A 27,806-nucleotide genomic window follows, 5' to 3' on the forward strand; every position below is an offset into this window, starting at 1 on the left:
CTGCAGCGCTGCTTGGAAGACTGTCCTGAACAGTGTGTCAATCTAATTATACTGCATTTAGCTTTAGCTTTGTATACAACGATGTAAAAAAAAAAAACATACGATTTATTACAATCTATCAGTAGCCAATCAGTCCTACTTTCCTAAACCCAGATAATCCTGATGAACTAATGACATGACTGAATTATTCTCCTTGATTGACTGGGAGGGGGGGGGGAGGTGAGGAGGAGAGAGAGTGTCTCACCCTCTGTTGGATGATAGCATGTTTGTGTTCCAGCTCTCTCTTCTCCACAGCTGAGTCGATGACCAGTTGATCCAGCTGGAACAGGATTAACACTCAGTCAGGGAGAGGGATACACACACACACTCAGGGAGAGGGATGCACACACACACACACTCAGGGAGAGGGATGCACACACACACATACACACACACTGGACACACACATTCACAAACAGAAAAAACAAACTACTCAAGGATTATCTGAGTGTTTTCACTCATTGGGCCAGCAAAGTGAAAGCCAGGGCCTTTCCTGGACATCAAGCCCACCCAGGGGAGCAGGTGACTGGGCTGAGAGGGGTGCGCTGGCCTCCTCTCATGCTTGCTGCTGCTCACCTCTGTTGCTAGCTTCTTCATGTAGGGGTCTATCTCATCCAGGATGTTGTAACCCTGCTGGAAGAATGTGTACTGGGCGTGCATGCATGACAGCATCTGGGCCAGGAGGAGAAAGAAGGAGGAGAGAGGAGGATAGGAGGAAGAGAGAGAGATACAGAGATATACATAGAGGGAGAGAGAGATACAGAGATATACAGAGAGGGAGAGAGAGATACAGAGATATACATAGAGGGAGAGAGAGATACAGAGAGGGAGAGAGAGATACAGAGATATACATAGAGGGAGAGAGAGATACAGAGATATACAGAGAGGGAGAGAGAGATACAGAGATATACAGAGAGGGAGAGAGAGATACAGAGATATACAGAGAGGGAGAGAGAGATACAGAGATATACAGAGAGGGAGAGAGAGATACAGAGATATACAGAGAGGGAGAAAGAGGGCGAGAGGGGGAAAGAGATCAACAGATCACAAAGTAAATCAGAAACCTTTCAAAACCTTATAAATCCCCCAAACTGTTCAATCATAAACTGTTCAAAATATCAGGAAAGGTTACTCACAGAATCAAGGATCTCAAACTTCTTTTTGGCTTGAAGGACATTGATCTAGAAGAAGGAAGTAAAGTGTGCTTTATGTGTGTGTGGTCTTGTTTAACTAATGTCCTCACAAGTGAAATATGAAAAGCATGACCTTGTGGGGCCCTTATTCTGATAACTTGGTGTTAGGGGTTTTAGGGTTAATGACATGAAGGGTAAAGACACCATTTTGAATGGGAGTGAATGGGAGTGAATGGTCGGGACCCAGTAAGATGTGTAAGTGCTGCCCTCCCCCACCTGCAGCACGTAGTCCAGCCCCAGGTGTCTGAAGCTGCGGCGGGCGGAGCAGAGGGCGGTGCTGGCCTCCTCCGCCTCATGGGGACGGGTACGAGGAGCCTGGGCGTGCTTCACCTGCGCCAGCTCCAGGTCCTCACGCACACGCTCAAACTGCCTCCGCGTCTCCTTGAACTTACGCACGTCTCTGAGAGAGAGAGAACGAGAGAGGTTAGCATTGATAGTTAGCTTTGTTTTATACATGTTGGCTGGTGTGTAATATTTCATTCCTACACATTTAAATGAACCCAAGTTTGAGGTATGTCAACACACTCAAAACACACTGAAGCAGACAGGAGAGTTGTGAGGAGATTCGACACTCACTCCTTGATGAAGGTCTGAAGCTGCTGCTTTACAGATCTCTGAGCCTGGTCAAACAGAATCTGGAAACATAGAGGGGGAGAGAAACATAGAGGGGGAGAGTGACATAGAGAGGGAGAGAGACATAGATGGGGAGAGAGACATAGAGGGGGGGAGAGACATAGAGGGGGAGAGAAACATAGAGGGGGAGAGTGACATAGAAAGGGAGACAGACATAGAGGGGGAGAGAAACATAGAGGGGGAGAGTGACATAGAGAGGGAGAGAGACATAGAGGGGGAGAGAGACATAGAGGGGGGGGAGAAACATAGAGGGGGAGAGAGACATAGAGGGGGGAGAGACATAGAGGGGGAGAGTGACATAGAGAGGGAGAGAGACATAGAGGGGGAGAGAGACATAGAGGGGGAAGAGACATAGAGGGGGAGAGTGACATAGAGAGGGAGAAAGACATAGAGGGGGAGAAAGACATAGAGGGGGAGAGAGACATAGAGGGGGGGAGACACATAGAGGGGGAGAGAGACATAGAGGGGGGGAGAGACATACAGAGGGAGAGAGACATAGAGGGGGAAATAGACATAGAGGAGGGGGAGAGACAGAGGGGGAGAGAGACATAGAGAGGGAGAGAGACATAGAGGGGGAGAGACATAGAAGGGGAGAGACGTAGAGGGGGAGAGAGACATAGAGGGGGGGAGACATAGAGGGAGAGAGACATAGAGGGAGAGAGACATAGAGGGGGAGAGACAGAGGGGGAGAGACATAGAGGGGGAGAGAGACATAGAGGGGGAGAGAGACAGAGGGGGAGAGACAGAGGGGGAGAGAGACATAGAGGGGGAGAGACATAGAGGGGGAGAGAGACATAGAGGGGGAGAGAGACATAGAGGGGGAGAGAGACATAGAGGGAGAGAGACATAGAGGGGGAGAGACATAGAGGGGTGGAGAGACATGAGGTGGAGAGAGACATAGAGGGGGAGAGAGACATAGAGGGGGAGAGACATATAGGGGGAGAGAGACATAGAGGGGGAGAGATATAGAGGGGGAGAGAGACATAGAGGGGGAGAGACATAGAGGGGGAGAGACATATAGGGGGAGAGAGACATAGAGGGGGAGAGATATAGAGGGGGAGAGAGACATAGAGGGGGAGAGATATAGAGGGGGAGAAAAAGGGGGTAGAAGAGGAGCCACAGAGAAAGAGAGGTTTTCATGTTTAATAAGACTGGTAAAAGCTGAAGTACTGACTACACTTTTTCAATTCAGTTAAAGAAGTGTGGGCTCTGACATTACTACCATCTTACATAATATTAATACATGGATAAAAAAATACACTAGACATGCAGTGCATTTGGCAAGAATCATTTTGACCATCTTCCTTATACGTGGGTGATCAGGAATGTCACAATTTCAGTCATGTCGACATCGCTAATTCCCTCTGCCTCAACCATATCGTAGCTTTTTCCCAAAATATTTATTTATTTATAAAAATTAAAGTGACACCTGGCTTGAAAATGTTCTATAGTATAAGTACAGATATTTGTCCCCCTCAAAATAGTGAAGTCAAGTAATGATACCAGAAACATCTGGTATCCAATGACGTTTACTGTCTCCATTGTTGGTCTAAAAATGGCAGTAATTGGGCCCCAGTGTTTCCGCTATATTCATCATTACAGTCGCGCTTCAGAAGTGTTATGAAATGTCATGAAACTGCTATCCGCTCCACGGAACTGAACGGTTCCGTTCTTTCCACGTGAAAGAATGAACAACTAGAACCGTGAAAGGACGTCAATCAATTGCAAAGTCTTGACAACCAAATAAACAACAGCTGGAGTACAGCAATGCACTTTCTACACTAATAGCTAGCGAACTCCGGCTGCTCGTTTAAATTGTTTGTGTTTTGTTAATGAATGTTTCTCGTAATTAATGTGCCCCTATTATTGTTTAAATAAAACTTAACATGGCTCCTCTCATGACCTCCCTGTCCTGTCTCAGGTTTATACCCCGACCGTAGTGGAACCTGCCTCCAAGTCCCAGCTTCACGAAGGATCTGTCTACAGCAGGGGTTCTCAAACTTTTCAGCCCACGACCCCTAAAATAATGGTGCCAGTGACTCGCGACTCCCGCATCCACGGAGGTGGTTTACGTATACGTGGGACTGAAAATAGGCCCTGGACTTTGATCCAGACCGGCCCACCAGAACCGGCCCCCGTATACACCACCACAGCTACCCTGCTAATGCATGCACAATCTGAGTTTGATATGATGCTAGTTTGGGAGTTCGATGGTGCGCAATTTTTTGGGCCTATATTTGAGCGCAATTTTTTTGGGGAGCTTTGTGTAAAATAAACATAGGCGTTTTTCAATTGAAAGGTGATGGTGATGTGAAGGTGAAGGTAATGTGTTTTTGTCTCTTCATTTTTCAGCCCCACCCTTACGTTTCTTAGACTGGTTTTCCATCGTTATTCTTCTCCCGGTGCTCCCGATGGCCAGTCCGCTACTGCGAGGCTGTGCCGCGGTGGTGGATTTTCAAGTCATATTATTTTAAATTCTCGTGCTATCAGGGGGTAATGCAGCACCCTCAGCACCCTCAGCACCCTCAGTACCCCTAGTTCCAGCGGCCATGGTTATTCCCTCTCCACTGAAATCCAAAACTCAGCCAGTGTCTTGGCTGAGAACGCTGCCCCCCACTTTGAGAACCACTTGTCTACAGCACATGGAACCTCTCTGCTTCAACAGTGCTTCTTAGACATTTGCCTTCTTGTATTCTACCACAAAGTGGCAGTGTAGGGCTGAGATTTTTTTGTGTTCTGCAGAACACATGAGCCACACCCCCTTCATTTACACAAAGCGAGTAAGAGATGGAGAGAGAGACGTAGAGAGGATGAGAGGGAGAGAGAGAGGATGAGAGGACAGGGAGGTTAGGGGATTGCTTCTTTCCTGTTGTGAGGAGTAAAATAGGCTGGTGAAACACACACATCCACACACACACACCCCCTTCCCCCCCCCACACACACACACACATACACACACACACACACACATACACACACACACATCTGATGCTGGGCTAATGCTCAGACAAGGAGACATGTTGAAGAGCTGAAGACACTCCCACACATCCTCATGGTGCTGCCCTGGTACTGCCGCCCTGGTACTGCTGCCCTGGTACTGCTGCCCTGGTACTGCTGCCCTGGTGGTGCTGCCCTGGTACTGCTGCCCTGGTACTGCTGCCCTGGTGGTGCTGCCCTGGTACTGCTGCCCTGGTGGTGCTGCCCTGGTACTGCTGCCCTGGTACTGCTGCCCTGGTGGTGCTGCCCTGGTACTGCTGCCCTGGTACTGCTGCCCTGGTACTGCTGCCCTGGTGGTGCTGCCTTGGTACTGCTGCCCTGGTACTGCTGCCCTGGTGGTGCTGCCCTGGTACTGCTGCCCTGGTGGTGCTGCCCTGGTGGTGCTGCCCTGGTACTGCTGCCCTGGTACTGCTGCCCTGGTGGTGCTGCCCTGGTACTGCTGCCCTGGTACTGCTGCCCTGGTGGTGCTGCCCTGGTACTGCTGCCCTGGTACTGCTGCCCTGGTAGTGCTGCCCTGGTACTGCTGCCCTGGTGGTGCTGCCCTGGTACTGCTGCCCTGGTGGTGCTGCCCTGGTGGTGCTGCCCTGGTAGTGCTGCCCTGGTACTGCTGCCCTGGTGGTGCTGCCCTGGTGGTGCTGCCCTGGTACTGCTGCCCTGGTGGTGCTGCCCTGGTGGTGCTGCCCTGGTAGTGCTGCCCTGGTACTGCTGCCCTGGTGGTGCTGCCCTGGTAGTGCTGCCCTGGTGGTGCTGCCCTGGTGGTGCTGCCCTGGTACTGCTGCCCTGGTGGTGCTGCCCTGGTAGTGCTGCCCTGGTACTGCCCTGGTGGTGCTGCCCTGGTACTGCTGCCCTGGTGGTGCTGCCCTGGTGGTGCTGCCCTGGTGGTGCTGCCCTGGTACTACTGCCCGTAGTGTGTGTGTGTGTTTCCTTGTGTGTGTCTTGCTTTATCTATCTCTCCATCTTTTGTCCATCATTCTGTGACGTTAAAAAACGTTGTAAAGAGACGTAAAAAATTACGCTAAAATGGACAGATGAACACACACACACTGCATGCCCATGCTTATACACAAATATATACAAACACAATCATTAAATAAAGTGAAAGCTTGGATTAGATGCTGATCCTATGTTAGTCAGTCACACATTTGATGATTAGAGATTTACTCGGTAGTAAACACACACACACACAATCATTAAACAGAGAGTGCTGGGATTGTGCTGCCTGCTACTCACACGTCACATGTCACACGTCACATGTTACAGCCTGGGATTAGACCATCAGGGGCTCCAGACATGTGTTTGCCACAGTGCTGTCTTAAGCAATACAGCAAACATTTACATCTGTGTATTTATACACGTTTGTGTCTTTGTGTGTGTTTGTGCTTGTGTGTGTTTGTATGGGGCACTTGCAAAACTATGTTCAGATTCCAAGGAGCCGTTTGCCTTTGTTGTTCAGATGAACCATGTGTGGTTAATGTGTCCATAAACAAGATGCCTCAACTGTTGTTACTGATTCTGGGCCTGTGTCGGTGTTTGGGCCTCTCTAGAAACGTGTTGAAACATTGACGTCTAGGAATTGGAGAACAAAGATGGATGGGGTCTCTCCCTCCATCTCTCTCTCTCCTTCTTTCTGTCCCTCCCTCTTTCTGTCTCTGTGTTCACAGACAGCAGGGAGGAAGTGGATGACTGGTGGTAGCCTCCTGGCATGGGGAAATGGAAGGAGAGAGGAAAAGAGGGGGGGAGAAAGATGGGGGAGGGAGAGATGAAGCGGGGGGAAGAGCGAGGAGAGAGAGAGAAGAGGGTGTAAAATGGAGATGATAGAGAGGAAGAAAAGGTAGAGAGAAAAAAGGAAGAGAAAGAGGTAGACAGTAACAGAGAGAAAGAACCACATGCACAAATGCTTGTTGAGACCAGCAAACAGGAACTCAAAGTACTCTGACCTCATGTCACTCCTCATGTTTATGTTGTTCTCTCCCTCAGACCTGTGTTCATCAGACCACTGTCTCCCCTCTGACTGGTCTAGACGCCTCCTCACCCTGGCACACACACCCATACTGCCCTGGACACACCTGGGAACAGCAGGACTCTCTAAAGGCATGTGTGTGTGTGTGCATGAGTGTGTGTGAGTGTTCAATTAGTGTTGTTTTACACATATGTGTGCCTGACCGAGCATGTGGTTTGATTCACACACACACACGTACACATACACGTACACACACACACATACACACACACACACACGTACACATACAAACATGCACACACAAACACATACACACCTTCACCATGTGTCAACAGATTTACAATCAATGTCACGACTGAGTAGCAACACACACCCTCATTCACACACGTGTGTGTTCCTAGTGTTGCACCATACTGGACCCAGGAGGGGAAAACCACAAACAGCCTCGCTCTACTGGAGCCACACAGCATGATTCAACATGGAGGGGGAGAATACGTGGGTGTATATGTGTGTGTGTGTGTGTGTGTGTGTGTAAGTGTGTGTGAGAGTGTGTGTGTGTGTATATGAGTGTGTGTGGAGGGTCTTACCATGTGGTAGTTGACTATCTCCTGGAGACTCTCCCCACACTTCTCTAAACATTCCTGCAATGACAGATTTAGACACCTGAGTAAACACCCGCCCAGCATGTCACTGTGCCGCCCCTCAGGGCTGCGCACAGCGCTGATGGATGCTATGTTGTACAGATATGTTTCTAATTAGTTTGTATAAAAGTATTACCTACATTATCAGTCATCACCCAAGCATTTAGAAGTTTATTTTACTCTTGGTTATTAACTTATCTTCAGAGAGCTAGCATTAGCACTAACGTTAGCTATAGCATCAAAACCTGTTGCCTAGCAATGTCTTGACTATCCATGCTGTCTGGAGATCACAGATCGCTCCTGTTCCCGCCATGTAAACTACAGTACTACTATAAACATGGCCATCTCCTGACTCCATTATTTCACACAATTATGACAGCTGGCCCTCTGTAAGAACCCACTCCCTGTTGAAACCCAAACGCCTGGGTCTGGACAATACTGTTTACATCTGGGACTGTTATTGTTCTAGAGGGGAAACGTTCTGGAACGCAGGACAGAAGGACGATGATGAATGAGGAGCTGAGCTCCGGTTCTCAGACTGTGAGGACTGTAAGGTCATGATGAAAAATGTGCAGACACTTGTCTCCATCATACAGTACGAGCGTAGTTGAACCTTCCAACTCTTGATCTGCAGTGAAGTGCTCTAACCACTGAGCTGCACCCTGGCCCTCATGTCCTCACACATCTGTCAGCTAAGAGCAGCTTAACTGGTCTTGACAAACTGTTACTAAACATGATGAAGGAAGGCCAAAGGTTCCTTCAGAAGGTCTACTTACAGAGATCATCTCCTCCTTCTTGCACTGCAGGGACAGGTCTTTGATGCCGTTGACGAACAGCTTGTTGGCGCCGACATATGCCCGGCCAGCCTCGATCATTCCACTGCACAGCTTCACCAGCTGAGGAGAGAGGGAGTTGAGGGAGGGAGAGGAGGGAGGAGGCCGGGGAGGACAGGAAGGAGACGACAGGAAGGAGACGACAGTGAGTCGACTCTACACAGTGTGATGATGATGGTGATAGTGGTGGTTATCCAGGTGCACACACACCCACAAACACACACACACAGATGGCACTATAAGACTTAATCACCACGTTCACTAGAAACAACAACTTTTCCACTTAACTGATCACGAGAGAAGCTTAAACGCTGTACACTGTCATTACCACTCCTCTGACACAGCAGTGTCTGTGTGTGTAAATATAAATCAAACAAATATCTAGATCATTTGTGTGTACAGTGGGGTACATGAATGTGTTTGCCTGACCTTTGCATGTCTGCAAGTGTGTGTGCCTGCAGCAGAGTGTGTATGTGTCAGTGTGTGTGTGTGCCTGCAGCAGAGTGTGTATGTGTCAGTGTGTGTGTGTGTTTGCGTGCAGCAGAGTCACCCATGGTGAGGGAGTCTGCATGGAGGCAAACATGTCACGGTGCTTTACTGGTGGAGGCCAGTGAACCCATGTGACAAGATGAGCACATGCATACACACACACACACATACACACACACACAATCACACACACACATAAACAACCACACACACACGTACACACATGCACACATATACACACACCAACCTTGAGGGCCTCAACATGGCTTGAAAACACAGGGTTTCACACTCACACACACACATATACAAACTCACACACTCACAACCACACATACACACGGTTCAACCACAGCTGGGGCAAACAGTTTCTAGTACATGCAGCTACGCAACATTAGCCTGACGTTGTCATACTCAATTCTAGTCAGAATATGAGTCTGAGAACTCTCCGTTGGGCTTTGACTACAGGGCGTGTTTCAAAAGAGCCTGGAAAACAAATGCCTCTTCGCTCAATTGGATAGATCTTCAACCAATCAGAGCAACAGAGTATGTGACGTATGTTAAGCACCGCATAGTTGTTGTCAACAGAACTAAACTACAAGCAGACTTGAAGTATGCTTGAAGAATGAATACAAACGATTTTTGCCGGTGTTGTAAAATTAATTTAAGGGTAGGGAGAGTACTTGTTCACACGGTCAACCTTTTTGAGCGAAACAATAAAGGGCAATGCATATACGAAGTTCTCCGTTTAGGATTACAACTCCATCGGGGCCAGCTGATAAATTAAACTTTTACCGAATCCCGTAGGAAGGACGGCAAAAACATATTTTCCATCGACAAATGCCTTGATTGCGTCTCTCTGTTCCTCTTTCAAAATTAATGCGCTGTCGATGTCTTCTAAAACAGACTCGATGGCAGAATCACAACATCCCAGATCTCCAGCGGTAGCCATGTTTGTTCAAAACGAATTCAACTTAAGCGCTCTTTTGTGACGCGGGTGATTACGTTACTGTTGATCATCTGTCCATCATCGTATAAAGCCCGCCCTGGCAATTTCATTGGTTCGCCCATATTCTGTTTTTCTGTAGTTGGTCCCCAATACGAGACCCTCCAGACCCAATTTCCCGAACAAATTTCTTTTGGGCGGGGAGAAGTTGGGCTGGCAGCCAGGCTAACGCAACATGATAGGAATCCTCTCTTTTACATTTAATTACATGTGGGTAATCAACTTAGTGAAGAGAGAGCTGGCATGCTGTGACAGGCTGGCCTGCTGTGACACACTGGCCTGCTGTGACACGCTGGCCTGCTGTGACACGCTGGCCTGCTGTGACACGCTGTGACACACTGGCCTGCTGTGACACACTGGTCTGCTGTGACACACTGGTCTACTGTGACACACTGGTCTGCTGTGACACGCTGGCCTGCTGTGACACGCTGTGATACACTGGTCTGCTGTGACACGCTGGCTACTGTGACACGCTGCCCTGCTGGAAGCAGATGTTGATGTTGTCATCACACATGACAGACCAGCAGGCCAGCGTCAAACACGCCTATCAACTCTAATGCACAGCTATGCTACATTATAGTAACCATTTAAAACCACTGAAGATAAGATTCTAAAAAGGAATTGGAACATGATAGAAGCTAAAACAGAAGCAGATAGAAAAGATAAGACCATTATGTTGATTTATTGCAGCTACTAAGGACTACCTAATTCCTCAATTATGCTAGCCTGGCTATCTTCATCTTTAGCCTATTAGCTCCCAAGATCACAATGAAGACAGCTATTGATTCCTCATTAAAGACCTGCATGAACTTTTTAAGCAATTAGATGAGGTAATGCTATTGGGGGTAATTAGATAAGCATAGAATCCCTTCACATTAATTGACCTATTACTGCTAATGCTAACAATAAGATCAGCATGTCATCCCTTCACATGACCTAATACTGCTAATGTTACAGCCAAGAAGTGTCATTCACAAATCAGTTACAGGTTATTTTGTTGCTAACCAATGAAAACGGAAATTGTCAATGTAGCGGAAAAGTTGCAAAATTTCTAAAGGTTTATTTTTGTAATAATATTTTGAAATGTAAAAAAAACTTTGTTTATAAAATATTTTCTATACAATATTTTAGATAAGATATTTGTGATAAAATATTTGCAAAAGGACAATATTTGAAACAATATTTGCGGAAAAAAACGTTTTGAACGGTAACATTTGTTTTAATAAAAGGTACGTTATGGATGAGGCAGTGTTAGCAATGTTAATATGTCTGAGAATAGAGATATTACTGATCAGGGATGTGTTCGACATTGTCACCATCAAAAAGGATTCCTGGCAAATGTGCTGAGTGTCTATATTGTCTATAGTGTCTATAGTGTCTATAGTGTATTTTTGTATTAATGTATTAATATGATGTGAGGTCTAGTTACCTGCGTGACACTAGAACAGGTAGTAGTAATGGCTACTTTGTACTGAAGTATATGTCACGGCCCACACTTCTTTACTTTAACTTCAGTGAAAAGGTGTAGTCAGCACTTCAACTTTGAACAGAACCTTTTAAACATGAGTATCTGTACTTCTACTTGAGTGAAGGATGTGTGGACTTTTGCCATCTCTGAACGATCCATAAAAGGAGTAGGATTAAGAATGCACTGTGATCCTATTCCTTTTCTATAACAAAACATATCAAACCATCATGTTTTTACTATTTACCATATTATTAACACATACAGTCGTGGTCATAAGTTTTGGCAATGACAAATGTTGTGTTTTGCAAAGTTTGCTGGTTCAGTATTTGAAGAAAATGTTTTCACATGTTTCTATAGAATACTGAAATCATAATAAGGAACATTTCATATTTTTTAAAGCTTTTTTGTGGCAAAAATGTTCAATATATGCAAATAGTTCCCTTTTTTACAGCATCCATCTGCTCTAAAAATGCAATCAGAATGATAGAGTGATTTCACCTGGCTAGAACTAGTTCACACTTCCCCCGTGCTAATGATATGACTTACTGAAATGATGTTAGCAGTCATTTTATGCCAAGGACCAGCAAGCTTTGCAAACACAAAATGTATGTCGCTCCCAATACTTTTGACCACAGCTGTACATCATCAACATCACAACAACATTGTCAACAACTACTGTACACTACTGTATTAACTACAACGACATCCTAGTCTTATCAACTATATTCAGTGTAATTGACAATTGGACCATTTGATGTTTTACCACATACCTTTTCTAGCTTCGCTTCAATCTCCACCACATCAGTCTCCACCTCGTCAATGCCAGCCCTGCAACACACACGCAGGTGGTTAGCCACAGTATAGAGATCTGTAGGATACCACAGTATAGAGATCTGTAGGATAGCACAGCATAGAGATCTGTAAGATACCACCATATACCACAGTATAGAGGCTACATATATATAGAGGCTGCATTGTAGTCTTTTTGCACATTTTGCTGGAAGATTTACATGAAACACAACACACAGCTCTGCCTTAAACACACGATCATTAAGGAAATCATGAGATAGTCGTGGGCACAGCCATTCTTTATAAAGATGTCAGAAATATTCATCTTTATCGAGTATTGCACAGTCAGTCGGTGAAGAAGTCAAGAAACGTTATTGCTTGCGGCTGGCTGCCAGGAGACAAATCATGGTGATACAAAGTTTGTCTGTTAGCTTGTTGCGCTAGCTAACTATTTAAACAACAGCGCTTTCCACAGTCATTCATTCAGTCAGTCATACACAGGCATGTATCTGTCACATGGCTCCTCTTTCATTGGCTCCCTTGCATAGACCTTGCATGCATGTGTGCGTGTGAGTGTGTGTGTGCATCATCAACCCTGGTTGAAACACATTAGGTGTGTTCAGAGCCTGGCTAAGGAGAGCCTGTCCACTCCCTATTATCTATGTGGGGGTCAGATGGCTGAGCGGTTAGGAAGTGGTTAGACACACAGGTCACATCTTCACACACAGAGGTCACATCTTCACACACACAGGTCACATTCTCACACACACAGGTCACATCTTCACACACACAGGTCACATCTTCACACACACAGGTCACATCCTCACACACACAGGTCACATCCTCACACACACAGGTCACATCTTCACACACACAGATCCAATCCTCACACACACAGGTCACATCTTCACACATGAACATATCATATCCTCACACACACAGGTCACATCCTCAGACATCTTCACAGATGAACAGGTCACATCTTCACACATGAACAGGTCACATCCTCACACATGAACACAAACAGCCCCTTTAAAATATTACTTTTTGCTTTTTTAACAATATACTGTATAATAAATCCCATGTGTTGTTGCCTTTCTTACAGACTCAGACATGGGGGTTGGTTACAGACCCCCTGGCCTCTAGGATGTCTGTCTCTCTGAGACAGTTACTGACTGTTGAGTGTGTGTGTGTGCATGTGTGTGTGCGTGAGTGTGTGTGTGTGTGTGTGTGTGAGTGTGTGTGTGTGTGTGTCAGTGGGGGACAGCAACCTTTTGCATCTACAGGCTCCCTATCCATTAGTGTAATGTACACACGCACACACACACACACACACCCAAGCACACACGCACACACACACACCATCTCTGAGTCTGTGTACAGTCACAGTATATCTAAAGTAATAATGGTCTAACCCAAGTCTGGGTTACTAAGTTGTATTTCACCAAGAGATTTTCCTTATAATGTCTCATTTTGGCATAAACACTCTGTAGACAACCCTCGTAAAGAACAGAACCGTACCTCTAAACACAGCCTGACTGACAGCTACACTGACGTTCCCAAGCTCTCGCTTAAACACACAGACAGTTGCAGTACAGCATGCAAAAATCTCTTAAATCAGATTATATAAAAGGTTAATTTCTCAACAGGAACCTTTAGAAACAAACATGTTTTCCAACCCAGTCAGCCTCATTTCAACATATTTTCCTCTCCTCTAAAAAACTAAACGACAAATCATTAAACATTTTCAATTACAGGAATAACACAAGATTTGTCTTAATATACAGCACCAGTCAAAACTGTGACTGGTGCTGGTGCTGGTATATATTTTTCCCATTTAATTGAATTATATGTTATGAGAACATTCTGTAATTTGACTAAAGATGTGTAGTCTGTAGAGTCGTGCACCTTTCCACCCCTCCTCTCTTGTGTACAGGTCACTGTGAGGTGAAAGGTCACAACCCCGGGTGTTTATCCTTGAGGTGACCTGGCAGCTGGGGGGCAGGGCAGAGGGCTGCTGCCTCTTCAGGTCTGCACCTGCCGCAACGCCACATTCCCAGAGTTCCACTTGGCTGGAGCAGGTCCATTTCCAGACCTCCCTCCACCACACTCCTCTAGTCATCCTTCCCTTCTTTGTCATCCATCTCTCTCTGTCATGCTCCAGACACACAGGAGGACGTGCTGAAGCAGGTCAGAGGACATGCTGAGAACATTCCAGAAACTCAAAATAAAAAAATGTGTCTTGAATGGTACACACATGCGCACACACACACCCAATATCAGCCGTGTCAGGGCAGTCATGCAGACAGGGGCATCTCAGAAGACTCTGTAAATCAATAATCCAACACAGTGACTGTCAGAGCTGGTTAAGAACCAGAAGCATGTGTGAGAGGCTGATCTGGAGAGTGTGCTTGCAGGCAAAGGTTAGAGGTTTCACTAGCGCTTCCCTCTAACTAGACATGTCCGAGAGACAGTGTGTGTGTGGTGTGCATGTGTACGTGTAGGAGGAACAGACAGGAGTGGTGTGTGTGTGCATGTGTGCGTGTGCATGTGTGTGAACAGAGAGGAGGAGGATTCACCAAGGAGAACCCCTGAGGCACATCCACTTCATAAAGATGTCAGTGCAGTGTGAGCATGTGTGTGTGAACATGTGTGTGTGAGTGTTTGTGTGTACGTGAGCGTTTGTGTGTGTGAGCATGTGTGTGTGAGCGTTTGTGTGTGTGTGAGCGTTTGTGTGTGAGCGTTTGTGTGTGTGTGAGCGTTTGTGTGTCTTCTAGGGTTAAGATGACATATTCCCTCCTCACGCATGTTTCAGGACTGTCAAACACCATCAGAAACTCTCCAACCAGGACCACACAGAACATGTGAAGGACTACAAAAGACACAGATTTATGAAACAACATTTCCCATGATGCCTGAGTACATCCCATGATAAAATAACATACGGGCCAATGACAAAACAAAGGAATGTCACAGCAGAGAGACCACCCTGCTAGCTAGCAGGTGATAATCAACTCTTGATTATCATCTATAACAAATCCTCTTTCATCCGCCCTGCCCCGCCCTCCCAAAACAACAACAAGCACACTTCACTAATTTCCTCTTCAGAATCCTAACTAGGCAGCTCCATGGCAACGACTCAGTGACATACCATTGCCATGGCAACTGGCCTTGGCATTACTCACGTTTCTTTCCCAGAGAGCCACCGACCATCCCTCCGTCCCTCCAATTCCAATTCTCTTATTCGTTCTTTCTTTCCTCTTCCAACTTCCCTCTCTCTTTCTATCCCTCTTTTGTTTAATTTCTATTTCTCATTGTTTTCATTTTTCCCTTCTGCCAGTCTCCCTTACCCCTGCAGACTGAGACCACAGGTGGGGAGAGTGTGTGTGTGTGTGTGTGTGTGTGTGTGTGTGTGTGTGTGGGTGTGTTTGTGTGTGTGTGTGAGTGAGTGAGTGTGTGTGTCTGTGAGAGTGAGTGTGTGTGTGACCACAAATACAAGATTGTATTTTACAGCAAAGAGAGCAACAAGGAGTGTTGTGACCAGAGCAGGGAGTGTCATCAAACAGCCGTCTGAATCCAAGTCTTTGTTCTGCCTGAATCAGTCTTGAATAAACACACTAACCCACATGCACACTCACTCAAAAAATTGGCCACTTTTCACAAAAAAACACACAGGCCCAAACAGATCACTTTTCACACCAACAAACGTTCCAAACCCCAGTTGACTCTATGGCCCTTTCATCAGCAACAAAGACACCTTCACCATGTCTTTCAAAAGCCCCAATCAATGAACAAACATGAAATTGATTCCCTGAAGAAACAATGAGCTGGACTCCCGACCGACTGAACCAACAAAGCAGCCTCTCTCATCAAGTCTCTGAAAGAGGTCTGTGACCACACATGTACAAAGCAAAAGTCAAATCCACCACTAGCATGTAAACTGCTAGTGGTGGATTTGCATCAGCTGCAGTCAGGGTCATTTAAATGGTGGTATTATTTTCTTGTTACCAATGTGATACTGTATGTATCTTCTACACACTTACACGATTAATCATTATTACAGCCCAGTAGTATGGCAGTGTTTAGCAGGGTCTGCACCAGGCAGGGTCTGCACCAGGCAGGGGGTGCACCAGGCAGGGTCTGCACCAGGCAGGGTCTGCACCAGGCAGGGTCTGCACCAGGCAGGATGCACCAGGCAGGGTCTGCACCAGGCAGGGTCTGCACCAGGCAGGGTCTGCACCAGGCAGGGGGTGCACCAGGCAGGGGGTGCACCAGACAGGGGGTGCACCAGGCAGGGTGCACCAGGCAGGGTCTGCACCAGGCAGGGTGCACCAGGCAGGGTCTGCACCAGGCAGGGTCTGCACCAGGCAGGGTGCACCAGGCAGGGTCTGCACCAGGCAGGGTGCACCAGGCAGGGTCTGCACCAGGCAGGGTGCACCAGACAGGGGGTGCACCAGGCAGGGTGCACCAGACAGGGGGTGCACCAAGCAGGGTGCACCAGGCAGGGGGTGCACCAGGGCAATGGGACCCTGGTGGGAATGCTCTTTATACTAGCTGCACATGTTGTTTGTGGAGCAGGGGGTGAAGGGGGGGGGGGACTTTTCCTTCCTTGTGTGGAAGGGTTAGGGTTCTGTTTAGTGGTCAATTTCTGAAATTCCAGAATATCTTCTGTAAATGTTGTCTGCTACAAAGAGAGAGAGTTAGAGAGATAGATAAAATACATAGTGTTCCCATGTGCCCTAGGGAACACTGCACCACATGCCTGGTAACAACTACACACACACACACACACACACACACACACACACACACACACACGCACACACACAGCTATTCCCTCTGCTACTTACATCTAAATCCTACCAACTCACCCCTGCTGTTCTGAAAAGCTTCCCCAAAATTGACGCTAAAACAAACTAATTACAGTAACAAAAATACAGATTTGCTTCTAAACTAGAGCACGAGTCCCCTGATCCTCAGCGTAGTACAAATCCTCTGAGTCAGATGTTTCGACTGGGTTTGTTTGCCCATTCATGCTAACTGAGGCTAATGCTACATCCAGGCTACATCCAGTTCCCACCCGAGGCTCCCAGTGTGTGGGGATCCAGGGACCAGGGCGTAGTCTGGGGCACAGACAAGCCATGGAGGGTTACAAGGTCTGTCTCATCTTACATTTACATTACATTAAGTCATTTGGCAGACGCTCTTATCCAGAGCGACTTACAGTAAGTACAGGGACATTCCCCTGAGGCAAGTAGGGTGAAGTGCCTTGCCCAAGGACACAACATCATTTGGCGCGGCTGGGAATCGATCCGGCAACCTTCTGATTACTAGTCCGACTCCCTCACCGCTCAGCCATCTGACTCCCTCTCATCTTCCTGATATCTGACTCTGCAAGCAGCCACCACATAATGAGGGGCTCTCCTCCTCTTAAACAAGGCTGGGAGAGAGGGAGTGGGCTGGGAGAGAGGGAGTGGGCTGGGACAGAGGGAGTGGGCTGGGAGAGAGGGAGTGGGCTGGGAGAGAGGGAGTGGGCTGGGAGAGAGGGAGTGGGCTGGGAGAGAGGGAGTGGGCTGGGAGAGAGGGAGTGGGCTGGGAGAGAGGGAGTGGGCTGGGAGAGAGGGAGTGGCCTGGGACAGGGTCAAAGCGTCCCATACTAATGCTAGCAGGATTCTTCTCTAGTGTGACCATGTAACCCTGCAGTTCCACAGTCTGGTTTATGTTTTTATCTATAACATTAATCTGGGTTTACGTTTTCATCTATAACATTAATCTGCACTATGACCTTTAGAACCAGGGTTCATTAAAGAGCTGCTCTGCTTGGTATTGTAAGTAATTTACTGAGGAACTGAAACTGTGTTCCTGGAAAGCATGGAAGCTTGGCATTAGACCACCATTAAGACAGCAGCTTGGAGCTGTAACTAGATGGGACTACAAGATTTGAGGGTGGTGGATTAATTTTGAGCAGATTGTGGTTCATTTTGTGCCTCTTAACACCATAAGTACATTTGTGATGTCCATTGCTGTACATTTGTCAGTATCTGCAGCGTACAGCCAAGCCTGTGTTCTCTGTGTGGAGGACTGGGAATGATGAGACAGTGTAGGGTAAACAACTTTGGCACTGCAATGTGAGCAGTGATTGTGTCAGTCACAATAGACCAATGTATATTTCTGATGTGTCCTGAGGCAGCCAGTCAGCCAGTCAGTCAGCCAGTCAGCCAGTCAGTCAGCCAGTCAGTCAGTCAGTCAGCCAGTCAGCCAGTCAGTCAGCCAGTCAGTCAGTCAGTCAGTCAGTCAGTCAGTCAGCCAGTCAGCCAGTCAGCCAGTCAGTCAGCCAGCCAGTCAGTCAGCCAGTCAGTCAGTCAGTCAGCCAGTCAGCCAGCCAGCCAGTCAGCCAGCCAGTCAGCCAGTCAGCCAGTCAGTCAGCCAGTCAGTCAGTCAGTCAGTCAGCCAGTCAGTCAGTCAGTCAGTCAGCCAGCCAGCCAGTCAGCCAGTCAGTCAGTCAGCCAGTCAGTCAGTCAGCCAGTCAGTCAGTCAGTCAGTCAGCCAGCCAGTCAGTCAGTCAGTCAGTCAGCCAGCCAGTCAGTCAGTCAGCCAGTCAGTCAGCCAGCCAGTCAGTCAGTCAGCCAGTCAGCCAGTCAGCCAGCCAGTCAGCCAGTCAGTCAGCCAGTCAGCCAGTCAGCCAGTCAGTCAGCCAGCCAGTCAGCCAGTCAGTCAGTCAGCCAGTCAGTCAGTCAGCCAGCCAGTCAGCCAGTCAGTCAGTCAGTCAGTCAGTCAGTCAGTCAGTCAGCCAGTCAGCCAGTCAGCCAGTCAGTCAGTTGGTTGCTTTGGTTGGATCAGGGTCAGAGTGCAAAGGCCCTCTTTTCTAAACGAGAAGAGCGGGAGCATTAAAAGGGGGACAGACCTGACTTGACCTCGCCATCATAGGGCCAGAGATTGACTTCAGTTCACCATGACAACCATCCCAGGTAGATAAACAGCTGCACCATGTGTTACCCTCAGTGGGATTTAAGGAAGCGTAACTTAACGGAAACCAGATACACAGAAAGGACCCTGTCTAACACGACCGACACAGACTGAGGCCTGCAGCACATCGCTAATCCCCAGCAACTGGGGGTATAACTGCCTGCTTGTGTTGTAATGATCTGGTGTTTCTACTGTATTGATCTGGTGTTTCTACTGTAATGATCTGGTGTTTCTACTGTAATGATCTGGTATTTCTACTGTATTGATGTGGTGTTTCTACTGTAATGATCTGGTGTTTGTGTGTCTGAGTTTAGCTGCTCGTCCAAGGAGAACCTCAGCTTGGTTCTGAATGACCGTCGGCCTCTCAGGTTGGAGAGAGCAGCACGTCCAGCAGCCCAACCTGCTTGATCAGTGTGGTGGGTTAGGTCCTGGGGTCAAGGAGGATGCTTATAGACTTACAGTCATGGCAACAGGATCAGAAATTGAATTGTCCATGTAGGTTGACATGTTACTGTTGAGAGGACAAGAGTCCTCAAGCTCTGTGGTGGCTCTCTCCTAAACCTAACCACTAACCCTAACCACTAACCCTAACCCTAACCCCTAACCCCTAACCCCTAACCCTAACCATTAACCATTAACCACTAACCTCTAACCATTAACCCTAACCATTAACCCTAACCCACTTGTGATGACCAGCCAGTTATACAGGAACACTAGCCCACAAGGATATGAACAAGACCAGAATATACAGTCACACACACATCATATATACTGTACACACACATCATATATACTGTGTACACACATGCACATAACATCTACACTCACACACATGTGTACAGACTCTCACACACGCACATAGACAGTAAAAGTCAGTTGAAATCCAGGATGTTTTTTCAGGCAAAGTTGGCCTGGCATGAAAACATCAAGTCATGTAGTCCTCCCCTAAAGCTGGCACAGCTCTCCTTCATGCAAGCTGTGTGTGTAAGGGTATGTGTGTGTGCATGTGTGTGTGTATATATATGTGTGTGTGTGTATGGTGTGTGTATGGTGTGTGTGTGGTGCATGTTTTGCAGCTTGCTGACTCGTCCACATCTGTGACCAGTCTGGCAGCACTGCTTCATCCCTGACTCTATTCCTTCTCTTCCTCACAGCATGTATTCCTTTCCTCTTCCTCATCTTGCTCATCCTCCCCCATTGCCTCCCTTCCTTTTCATTTATATCTATCAGCTCTCTTCTCCCCAAGCCTCAAAACCTCCCTCCCTCCCTCTCTCTCTCTCTCTCCACCTCCCGCGCTCTCTCTCTCTCTCTCCACCTCCCGCGCTCTCTCTCTCTCTCTCTCCACCTCCCGCCCTCTCTCTCTCTCTCTCTCTCTCTCTCTCCCTCTCTCTTCTCCACCCACCTTCCTGTGATGCAGCCTTCACCCACAGGCAAATGCCTTGCTTGTGCAAGCCCAGGCTGACTGTATTCACATGCATTCTTGGGAAAAGTTTCTGTGTGTCGGCCAAGGCAGAAGATGATTAATAGAATCATTTTCATTAATTAATCCTCAGATTACTTCCAATTGGCTTGTTGTCTTTGGTAGTGCACCAATGCAAACTCAAAATTAAACTGTGACAGATTCTACCTAGAAATCTTTGGATGTTTCACAATACGACTGACAAACTAATTTCCTCCCAAAACCACAGTGAGGGAGACAGATATTCCTCCTCATCAAAAAGAAGGGTGTCCAGTTAATTTCTGTTTTCCTTTTCTATGCCAACATCCAATTATTTGGACCTCTCATCCTTGGTCTCAGAATCCCTCAGCCAAGTGGCTCATATTCCTGACTCTGGGCTCCAGGCTCCGTTAGTCCGGCTGTCGTCCACCAGGGAGAGGAAGCACATGCTTCATTTATTGCCTGTATGTATGTGTGTGTGTATATGTGTGTGTGTATATGTGTGTGTGTGTGTGCGTGCATGTAAGTATGTCTCTGGGACAGATAATATAGTTAACTGAACTGGCGGTCTTTCTGTGTATACCATATTTGTGTAGGTCTCCTATTGTGGTGTGATGGTGTATGTGTCCCCTGACAGTGTTCAGGGGGTTGTGTAAGACCACCCCTGTGTTGATGTAAACCTACTTAGGCGGAGGACCTCTCTGAATCTCTCTCTTTCTCTCTGCCCCCCCCCACTCTCTCTCGCTTGTACTTTTCCGTCCATGTCCATCCTTTTCTTTCCCCCCTCTAACTCACTCATCTCTTCCTCCACACTAGGGATGGGATCCCTCCTACACACCATCCCTGTGGTGTCGACCCCAAAGAACATGAACATGTCACGCTTTTAGCTTTGGTTTGTTTGCATATCTGTGTGTGTGTGTGCATGTGTCTGTGTGTGTGTGTGCATGTGTCCATGTGTGTGTGAGACAGACAGACAGACAGAAAGAGTGTACGTGTGCCTGTGTAAGAACGTACGTGGTGGAGCTCATGGCTAAAAGACTCCAGAATGAAAACCTCAGTTATTTATTGTCCAGGCTGCTCGGGTTACTCACGGTTCCTTCCTGCCTTAAATACAGATGCCTCTATCTGACCTGCAGGTCTCTAGTCTGCTCTATCTGACCTGCACGTCCTTGGCCACACAATTAAATCTGCCAGGAGTTCTGGAGTCCAGAAGGGTCCAACTGGGGCATCTCAGATGGACGAGCCGGGCTGAGATCTATCCTCGGTGTGTGTGTGTGTGGCTGCAGGTAGAAGAGGTAGGTGTGTCTGAAGCGGTCCATGTTAGAGAGGTCAGTTGGAGTTTTGGGCTGGAACAGTTCCTCAGTAACTTGTCCATCTTCCTTGTGTGTGTGTGTCTCTGGCGGGGGGGGGGGAAGAAACACACACAGCCGTAGATGTCTAAAGATCAGAAACACAGGACAGTCTGTTGACCTGTTGTTCTAAAGGCCGTAGATGTCTAAAGATCAGAAACACAGGACAGTCTGTTGACCTGTTGTTCTAAAGGCCGTAGATGTCTAAAGATCAGAAACACAGGACAGTCTGTTGACCTGTTGTTCTAAAGGCCGTAGATGTCTAAAGATCAGAAACACAGGACAGTCTGTTGACCTGTTGTTCTAAAGGCCGTAGATGTCTAAAGATCAGAAACACAGGACAGTCTGTTGACCTGTTGTGCTAAGGGATCATGACATGAATCCATGCAATCCCTAAACTTCACACTGTCCTCATTTGGACCAGTGCAAATGTATAGTGCTGCTTGATATTTGATATTACAATTTCCTAGAATGGAAATATTGCTAAGAAAACAGAATGATTCAGGACACACTATAGATCCAAGCTCAAGAGAGATGTTGAAATCCTTGTCCTTGTTTCGTGTTGTCTGTTTATATTGAAACCCAATTAATCTGATTCACCTGATTGACCTGTGAATGAGTACTTCCGTGACCGTTCACACACAGGGTACCCTGTTTTTGACACCCCTGTTTTTGGCAGAAATGGTTCCTAGAGGGATAATCAGGGCCTGTTTCCTGGCTGGCAGCATCCATTGTGTGTTCACACACACACACGCACACACATGTGTTAATCCTGTCACCATGAGGGTGTCTGTGAGGGTAAATAGGATCATACGTCAACACACACACTGACGTCCCCTCCCTGTCACTTTATCACCAACTCACATCTGACATGTCTGCCACGCTGGCGCTCCTCCAAATACAACTCTCTAAATGAACACTGAAATGAACTCAAACAAGAGCACTATTTTGATTACATTGATTTTGTGAACCATGTGGTTCTCCAGGGTCCTGAGGTGACATGTTTGACTGAGTCAGCCAGTTCAGTATCTGGGTTTCTGCTGCTACAGAGGCCTCATCACTCTCTGACATTCTTCAAGGTCTGAGTAATGCTACTGAGTGACAAGTGAAGACAGTAGATCCCTTGTGTTCAGCTAACAGGGGGCAGTGTTACAACTACAGTACTGAAGCTTCCCTGTTCAGCTACCTGCCTGTCCCAGTTCACACTCTCCTTCTTTCAACACCAGACGGAATTAGAATTCAAATCTGAGATGTTGTGAGACAACACATTTGTGACACAACAGGTTTTTACAAATTGTGGTTTAATTTCGGAAGTATAGCCATGACTCAAACTGTTAAACTGGCAGCTTTTGCTGCCTTTGGTGATGTTTTGGTGTTGAACCATGTCCACCACCAAAAGAGCAGAGCAACAGGCCAGCACAGATCGTGTCATACATGTCTCTTGTTTTGTCAGGGGAGACCATGTGTTGTCAGGTGACCGAATCATAAATGTCCCGGTTGTTCGGGAGGAAGGAGAAAGTTGTATTAAGAAGAATCTGGAATGCCCAGCTGTTTTTTCTAGTTCCAACACGCCAACCACATTACCTCCGGAGGGGGATATGTGTGATCGTGTGAAGCTGTTTCCTCACACCTTGATACAAGTCCGTCTTGAGTGTGTCACTGTTGAATGTAATGAAAATTCTTCCCACACCCCCTGCCATCAGCGCTTTCCCAAGAAGTCATTATTATCTTCATTCTCCTTCCTGTTCTCTTTCCCTCTCTTACCTTCCAACACTCATCACTCCATTCCTGTAAGGCACCTGTCACAGTGTTCCACCCTAACTGTCATCTGTGTCCCCAAACATTAAGGAATATTGGAGGGTTGGAACCTGAATATTCCTTCATCAGCGTTGAGGATGCCATCTGTCAGACTTTCAACCAATCTTTCAATCAGAAAGATTGAAGGGGAGCGATGTAGGGTTTGGTGGTCCGTAGGAACTACAAACCTCCGCCCAGATGATTAGGCCAAGAGGCTGAAGTAGTGTTAGAGAGGTGATGGGATTTGTAGTCCCGCAGTTTCGTTTCAGTGGGAAAGGGGTGATGGGATATGTAGTCTAGCTGTTTGGTTTCAGTGTGTGAGAAGTGGTTCCTATGTCCTACATGTCCAGACTGTGGGGGTCATGTGACAGGTCAGAGGTCATGTGACAGGTCAGAGGTCATGTGACAGGTCAGAGGTTAATCTGCTGCATGGAAGACTGAGACTACAGAGACACATGTTTGATGTTGGGTGTGTCTCTGTGGTGTGTCAGTGAATGGTAGCACATCATCCAGACCCCACACAGACTGACACACCAGCAGAAAGACACTCCCCTCCTGCACACACAAACACAGTGACAAGCCCAGTTGCTATAGCAAAAAAACAACTGTTTACAATTGTCTCCTGGCTTCACATGATCTAAGCCTGTGTTGTGTCGCACACACACACCCTACCTAACACAAACACACAAAGGCCAGTCTGTGCTGATCAATGGCTGCCTTCCACACAATGATCTCTCAGCCGATAAGAGGCTGAGATGTTTCTGCACCCGTGTGGAAGATGACTCACACAACCCACCTTCAGCCAGACTGCAGTGAAAATTCCTCTTAGAGCAGGACAGGACAGGACAAACCCACCACCCTGACAAGACACACACAGACACACTCAGCCTCCTTCAGAATCCTGCTTCTTCACAATCCACTCCATACCTAACCCTGCAGCCAACCATGACGAGGGATTAAACAACCACATTCCTCCAAGAACGTGACTATCTCTCCTCATGCTTGGTGTACATCCATGAACAGCTCTATTGAAAGGCCACAGCTATGTAGGACAAGTAAACATCCTCTGTGGTATCATGCATAATTATTAGGGGTGGTATGGTACATCTACATTTACATTTAGCAGACGCTCTTATCCAGAGCGATTTGCAGTAAGTACAGGGACATTCTCCCCTATGCAAGAAGGGTGAAGTGCCTTGCCCAAAGACACAACGTAATTTTGCATGTCGCGGGGAATCGCACGGGCAACCTTCTGATTACTATCCCGATTTCCTAACCGCTCAGCCACCTGACTCCTATGTACATGTATTCATATTGAACCAAAACGGTACGGGCGTCACGGTACGGGCGTCACGGTACGGGCGTCACGGTACGGGCGTCACGGTACGGGCGTCACGGTACGGGCGTCACGGTACGGGCGTCACGGTACGGGCGTCACGGTTCGGTGCATGAAATTACACAGAGAATACACTGTATAAAAATAAATAAAAGTTGCGTGCAAATTAATTAAGGTACTCGTGTTCTTTAGGGACACCTAATCTGTTGCTCCGCTTTAGCTCTGAAGCTCTGATTGGTGCCGCCGTGAGTCAGAGCTAGCTAGCAGCACAAGGACGAGAATGAGTGGTGGCGACCCACAAGAGATAGAGGACCCGTCGGCCTCTTTAAGATCACAAGTTTAGGAAAACTTCGGATTCCCTGTCAGTTGCAGAAGTTCAGACAAGAGAGTGGTGGATAAGACGAGCACTGTGTGTCGGCGTTGTTCAGCAGTAGTGGGGTATGTGAGTGGAAATACATCTAACATGCTAACGCACATAACACATCTGGATAAGAGCGTGTGCTAAATGACTAAACATATCCGACGCCAACACCCAGGTGTGCCAATCACTGGAACGAGACAAAACAGTGCTTAACCAGCCTTTAGATACACATACAAACAGGGCCTAAAAAATCACTGAAGCAATCGATTTTACACGTTATCTTCACTACACCCGTATTCACTCGTAGAGGAACCTGATTTGTTTTGCTTTTCCCTCCATTGTACAGAACTCTTACCGAACCGTGATGTCTGAATCGCGGTATGAACCGAACCATGACTTCAGTGTACCGTTCCACCCCTAATCATTATTGTGCTTTTTGCTGTTTGCTGTTACTTGAAGGATATTTCTGAATAATCTCAGTCTGTCCTCGATCTTTCTGTCTCCAGCAGAGCCGTGTCCAGCTCCATCTGCCTCAGTCCTGGAGACTTGGGTCTCTGTGAAGAGACCATCCTCCTCTCTGCTCGCTGGGTGTGAATGACAAGACAGGGGGAGGCCAAACAAGAGCTCCAGAATAGAGGAGGCTATTAACTAGTCATGCCTGTAGTCAATATACAATGACACTGGCTTGTATCATCACGAACAGCACAGACAACACACAAACACATGAATGGAAGCACACACAAAAGGATGAATATACACACAATCTCACATACCCAACCACACACATACAATCCCACATTCCCAACCATGCTGATGAAGAGGCTAAACAGTCCAGTCTGCAGGATAGAAAGTTTGAAAAAATATATATTTCAAAAAGTAAGCAAATTCTGATATTAGTATTGGGAAGCTCCCCTGGTGTTCACAGCAGGAAACATGCGTCAGGGCCAGCAATATGCCCCCGCAACGGAAGCCAAATATGGTTGAAATTGGAAGGGCTGGAAAGCCTGTTTTAGTGACACTATGAACAGCAAAAGTTCAGATGGTTAGGTTGGTCTAAAGGTTGCTGATTAAATCATGTAACAACACATGCTCAACCTGAGGGAAAGAAAGAGTAAAGGAGAAAAATACAGACGGTTGCCATAGCAGCCCAAGCAACAGGTCGCCAGGGCGACATCAGCAACGATACCTGCCAGTGATTAAGAAAGAGATTGGGCCACCCCTGTTGCATAGTTGCCAGGTGAACCAGCCTGTCTATCTGCCAGACAGGCTATGAGGTCCTAGACACTGGTATGGAACTGAGGCAAACAAGCACTGGGATGTCAGTGTCTAGAAACCAGGGCATCAATCTGGAACTAGCAGACGCTGGGCATTGTTTAAAAAATGACGCGACTCAAAACGCAACAGTCACTGAAGAACAGAATGAGACATGCAGCAAAAAGAGATGAACATCCCTTTCTGTTCTTAATATTTATGGTTATGAGGGGAACTTGACAGGAGAGAGGAAATGAATACTATGGTCTTTCTGGCTTAGATCACCCTGAACCATGCATGCATCCCCTGCCTCACTCCCAGGTGGAGTTGGTTAACAAGTGAGTGTGTCTAAGACAGAGGTTCCATGGAAAGGTCACCACCTCACATCTCCTCCTCGAAGAAGTAAGAAGTGTTTTTTCTTCAGAAACAATCAGAAACAAAACCGATACACTATCATACCAAATACATAGTCAAAGGAATAAAAACCAGGGTTGTCCTTTTTTTTTTATAAAAGAGTAAAAAAGACCAGATTTGACACAGCAGAATCAGGCCAGACGTGAACCTGGAACAGAATCCACCAGAGCAGATGAGCTGAGACTGTCGTCACACGGAGGGCCTGGGCGAACTGAAACCTGCACGTTCAAACCTTCCAGACAAGACAACTCCTTCATAGCGTCGCTCTTTTGGTTAGTGTGTCATGTTTTCATGGATTAGATAAGACCCATGTCCGTTTGGCTTGCATCTTAACTCTGACTCCATTTGCCTCCTACTCAGAGACAGCACTGCTGTTTAAACATGCATCAGGCTGGAGGACTGGGCATGTTTCCAACAGGAAAATTAGAATAATCTGAGCCAATCAACATCCCTGTCCCGAGAACGAGAGCAAGTCACCTGAGCTGCAGACCTCACACAGCTCTGGTGTACAACCTGCCAACACGGTGTCATCTCTTCACCGTCCATGAGGGACGAGTGAAACTCAATGACAGAGAGGTGGAACTCCAGACAGCGTTGTGTTGACACAGAGTCCAGTTCAGCTGGACAGTGGAGCAGCTCTGGGCAGGAGGTTTTTAGGGCATGGCAGCTGCAGGTGGCAGGACAACAGAGGGACTAGTAGCGGAGAGAGAGACAGAGGAGTGTCAGTGTGTCTCAACAAGGAAACCAGAGAGAAAAAGAAGTCTGTGTGCCACACGCAGGTGTGGGCCTGCAGAGAGAGGGGCTGTGCTGTTAGAGCCACTTGTTCTACCATCCTAGTGAGGACAAACT

General features: G+C 47.2%; 1 protein-coding gene across 7 annotated transcripts in view; it reads right to left on the reverse strand.

Annotated features, from left to right (window-relative positions):
- The window catches only part of LOC124470977 (ubiquitin-conjugating enzyme E2 J2), a 123,979-nt gene that overhangs the window by 93,714 nt on the left and 2,459 nt on the right, over window positions 1–27,806 (reverse strand). For all 7 annotated transcript variants that reach the window (XM_047025238.1, XM_047025240.1, XM_047025239.1 and 4 more), the window contains exons 2-9: window positions 12,027–12,084; window positions 8,240–8,359; window positions 7,410–7,463; window positions 1,809–1,867; window positions 1,449–1,632; window positions 1,176–1,220; window positions 616–711; window positions 245–319 (exon numbers count right to left, since the gene is read on the reverse strand). In XM_047025238.1, the coding sequence (XP_046881194.1) occupies window positions 245–319; window positions 616–711; window positions 1,176–1,220; window positions 1,449–1,632; window positions 1,809–1,867; window positions 7,410–7,463; window positions 8,240–8,359; window positions 12,027–12,084 (691 nt within the window). The remainder of the gene's footprint in view (window positions 1–244; window positions 320–615; window positions 712–1,175; window positions 1,221–1,448; window positions 1,633–1,808; window positions 1,868–7,409; window positions 7,464–8,239; window positions 8,360–12,026; window positions 12,085–27,806) is intronic.

Source organism: Hypomesus transpacificus, chromosome 9 (genome assembly GCF_021917145.1).
Source record: "Hypomesus transpacificus isolate Combined female chromosome 9, fHypTra1, whole genome shotgun sequence".
Lineage (NCBI taxonomy): Eukaryota > Metazoa > Chordata > Actinopteri > Osmeriformes > Osmeridae > Hypomesus > Hypomesus transpacificus.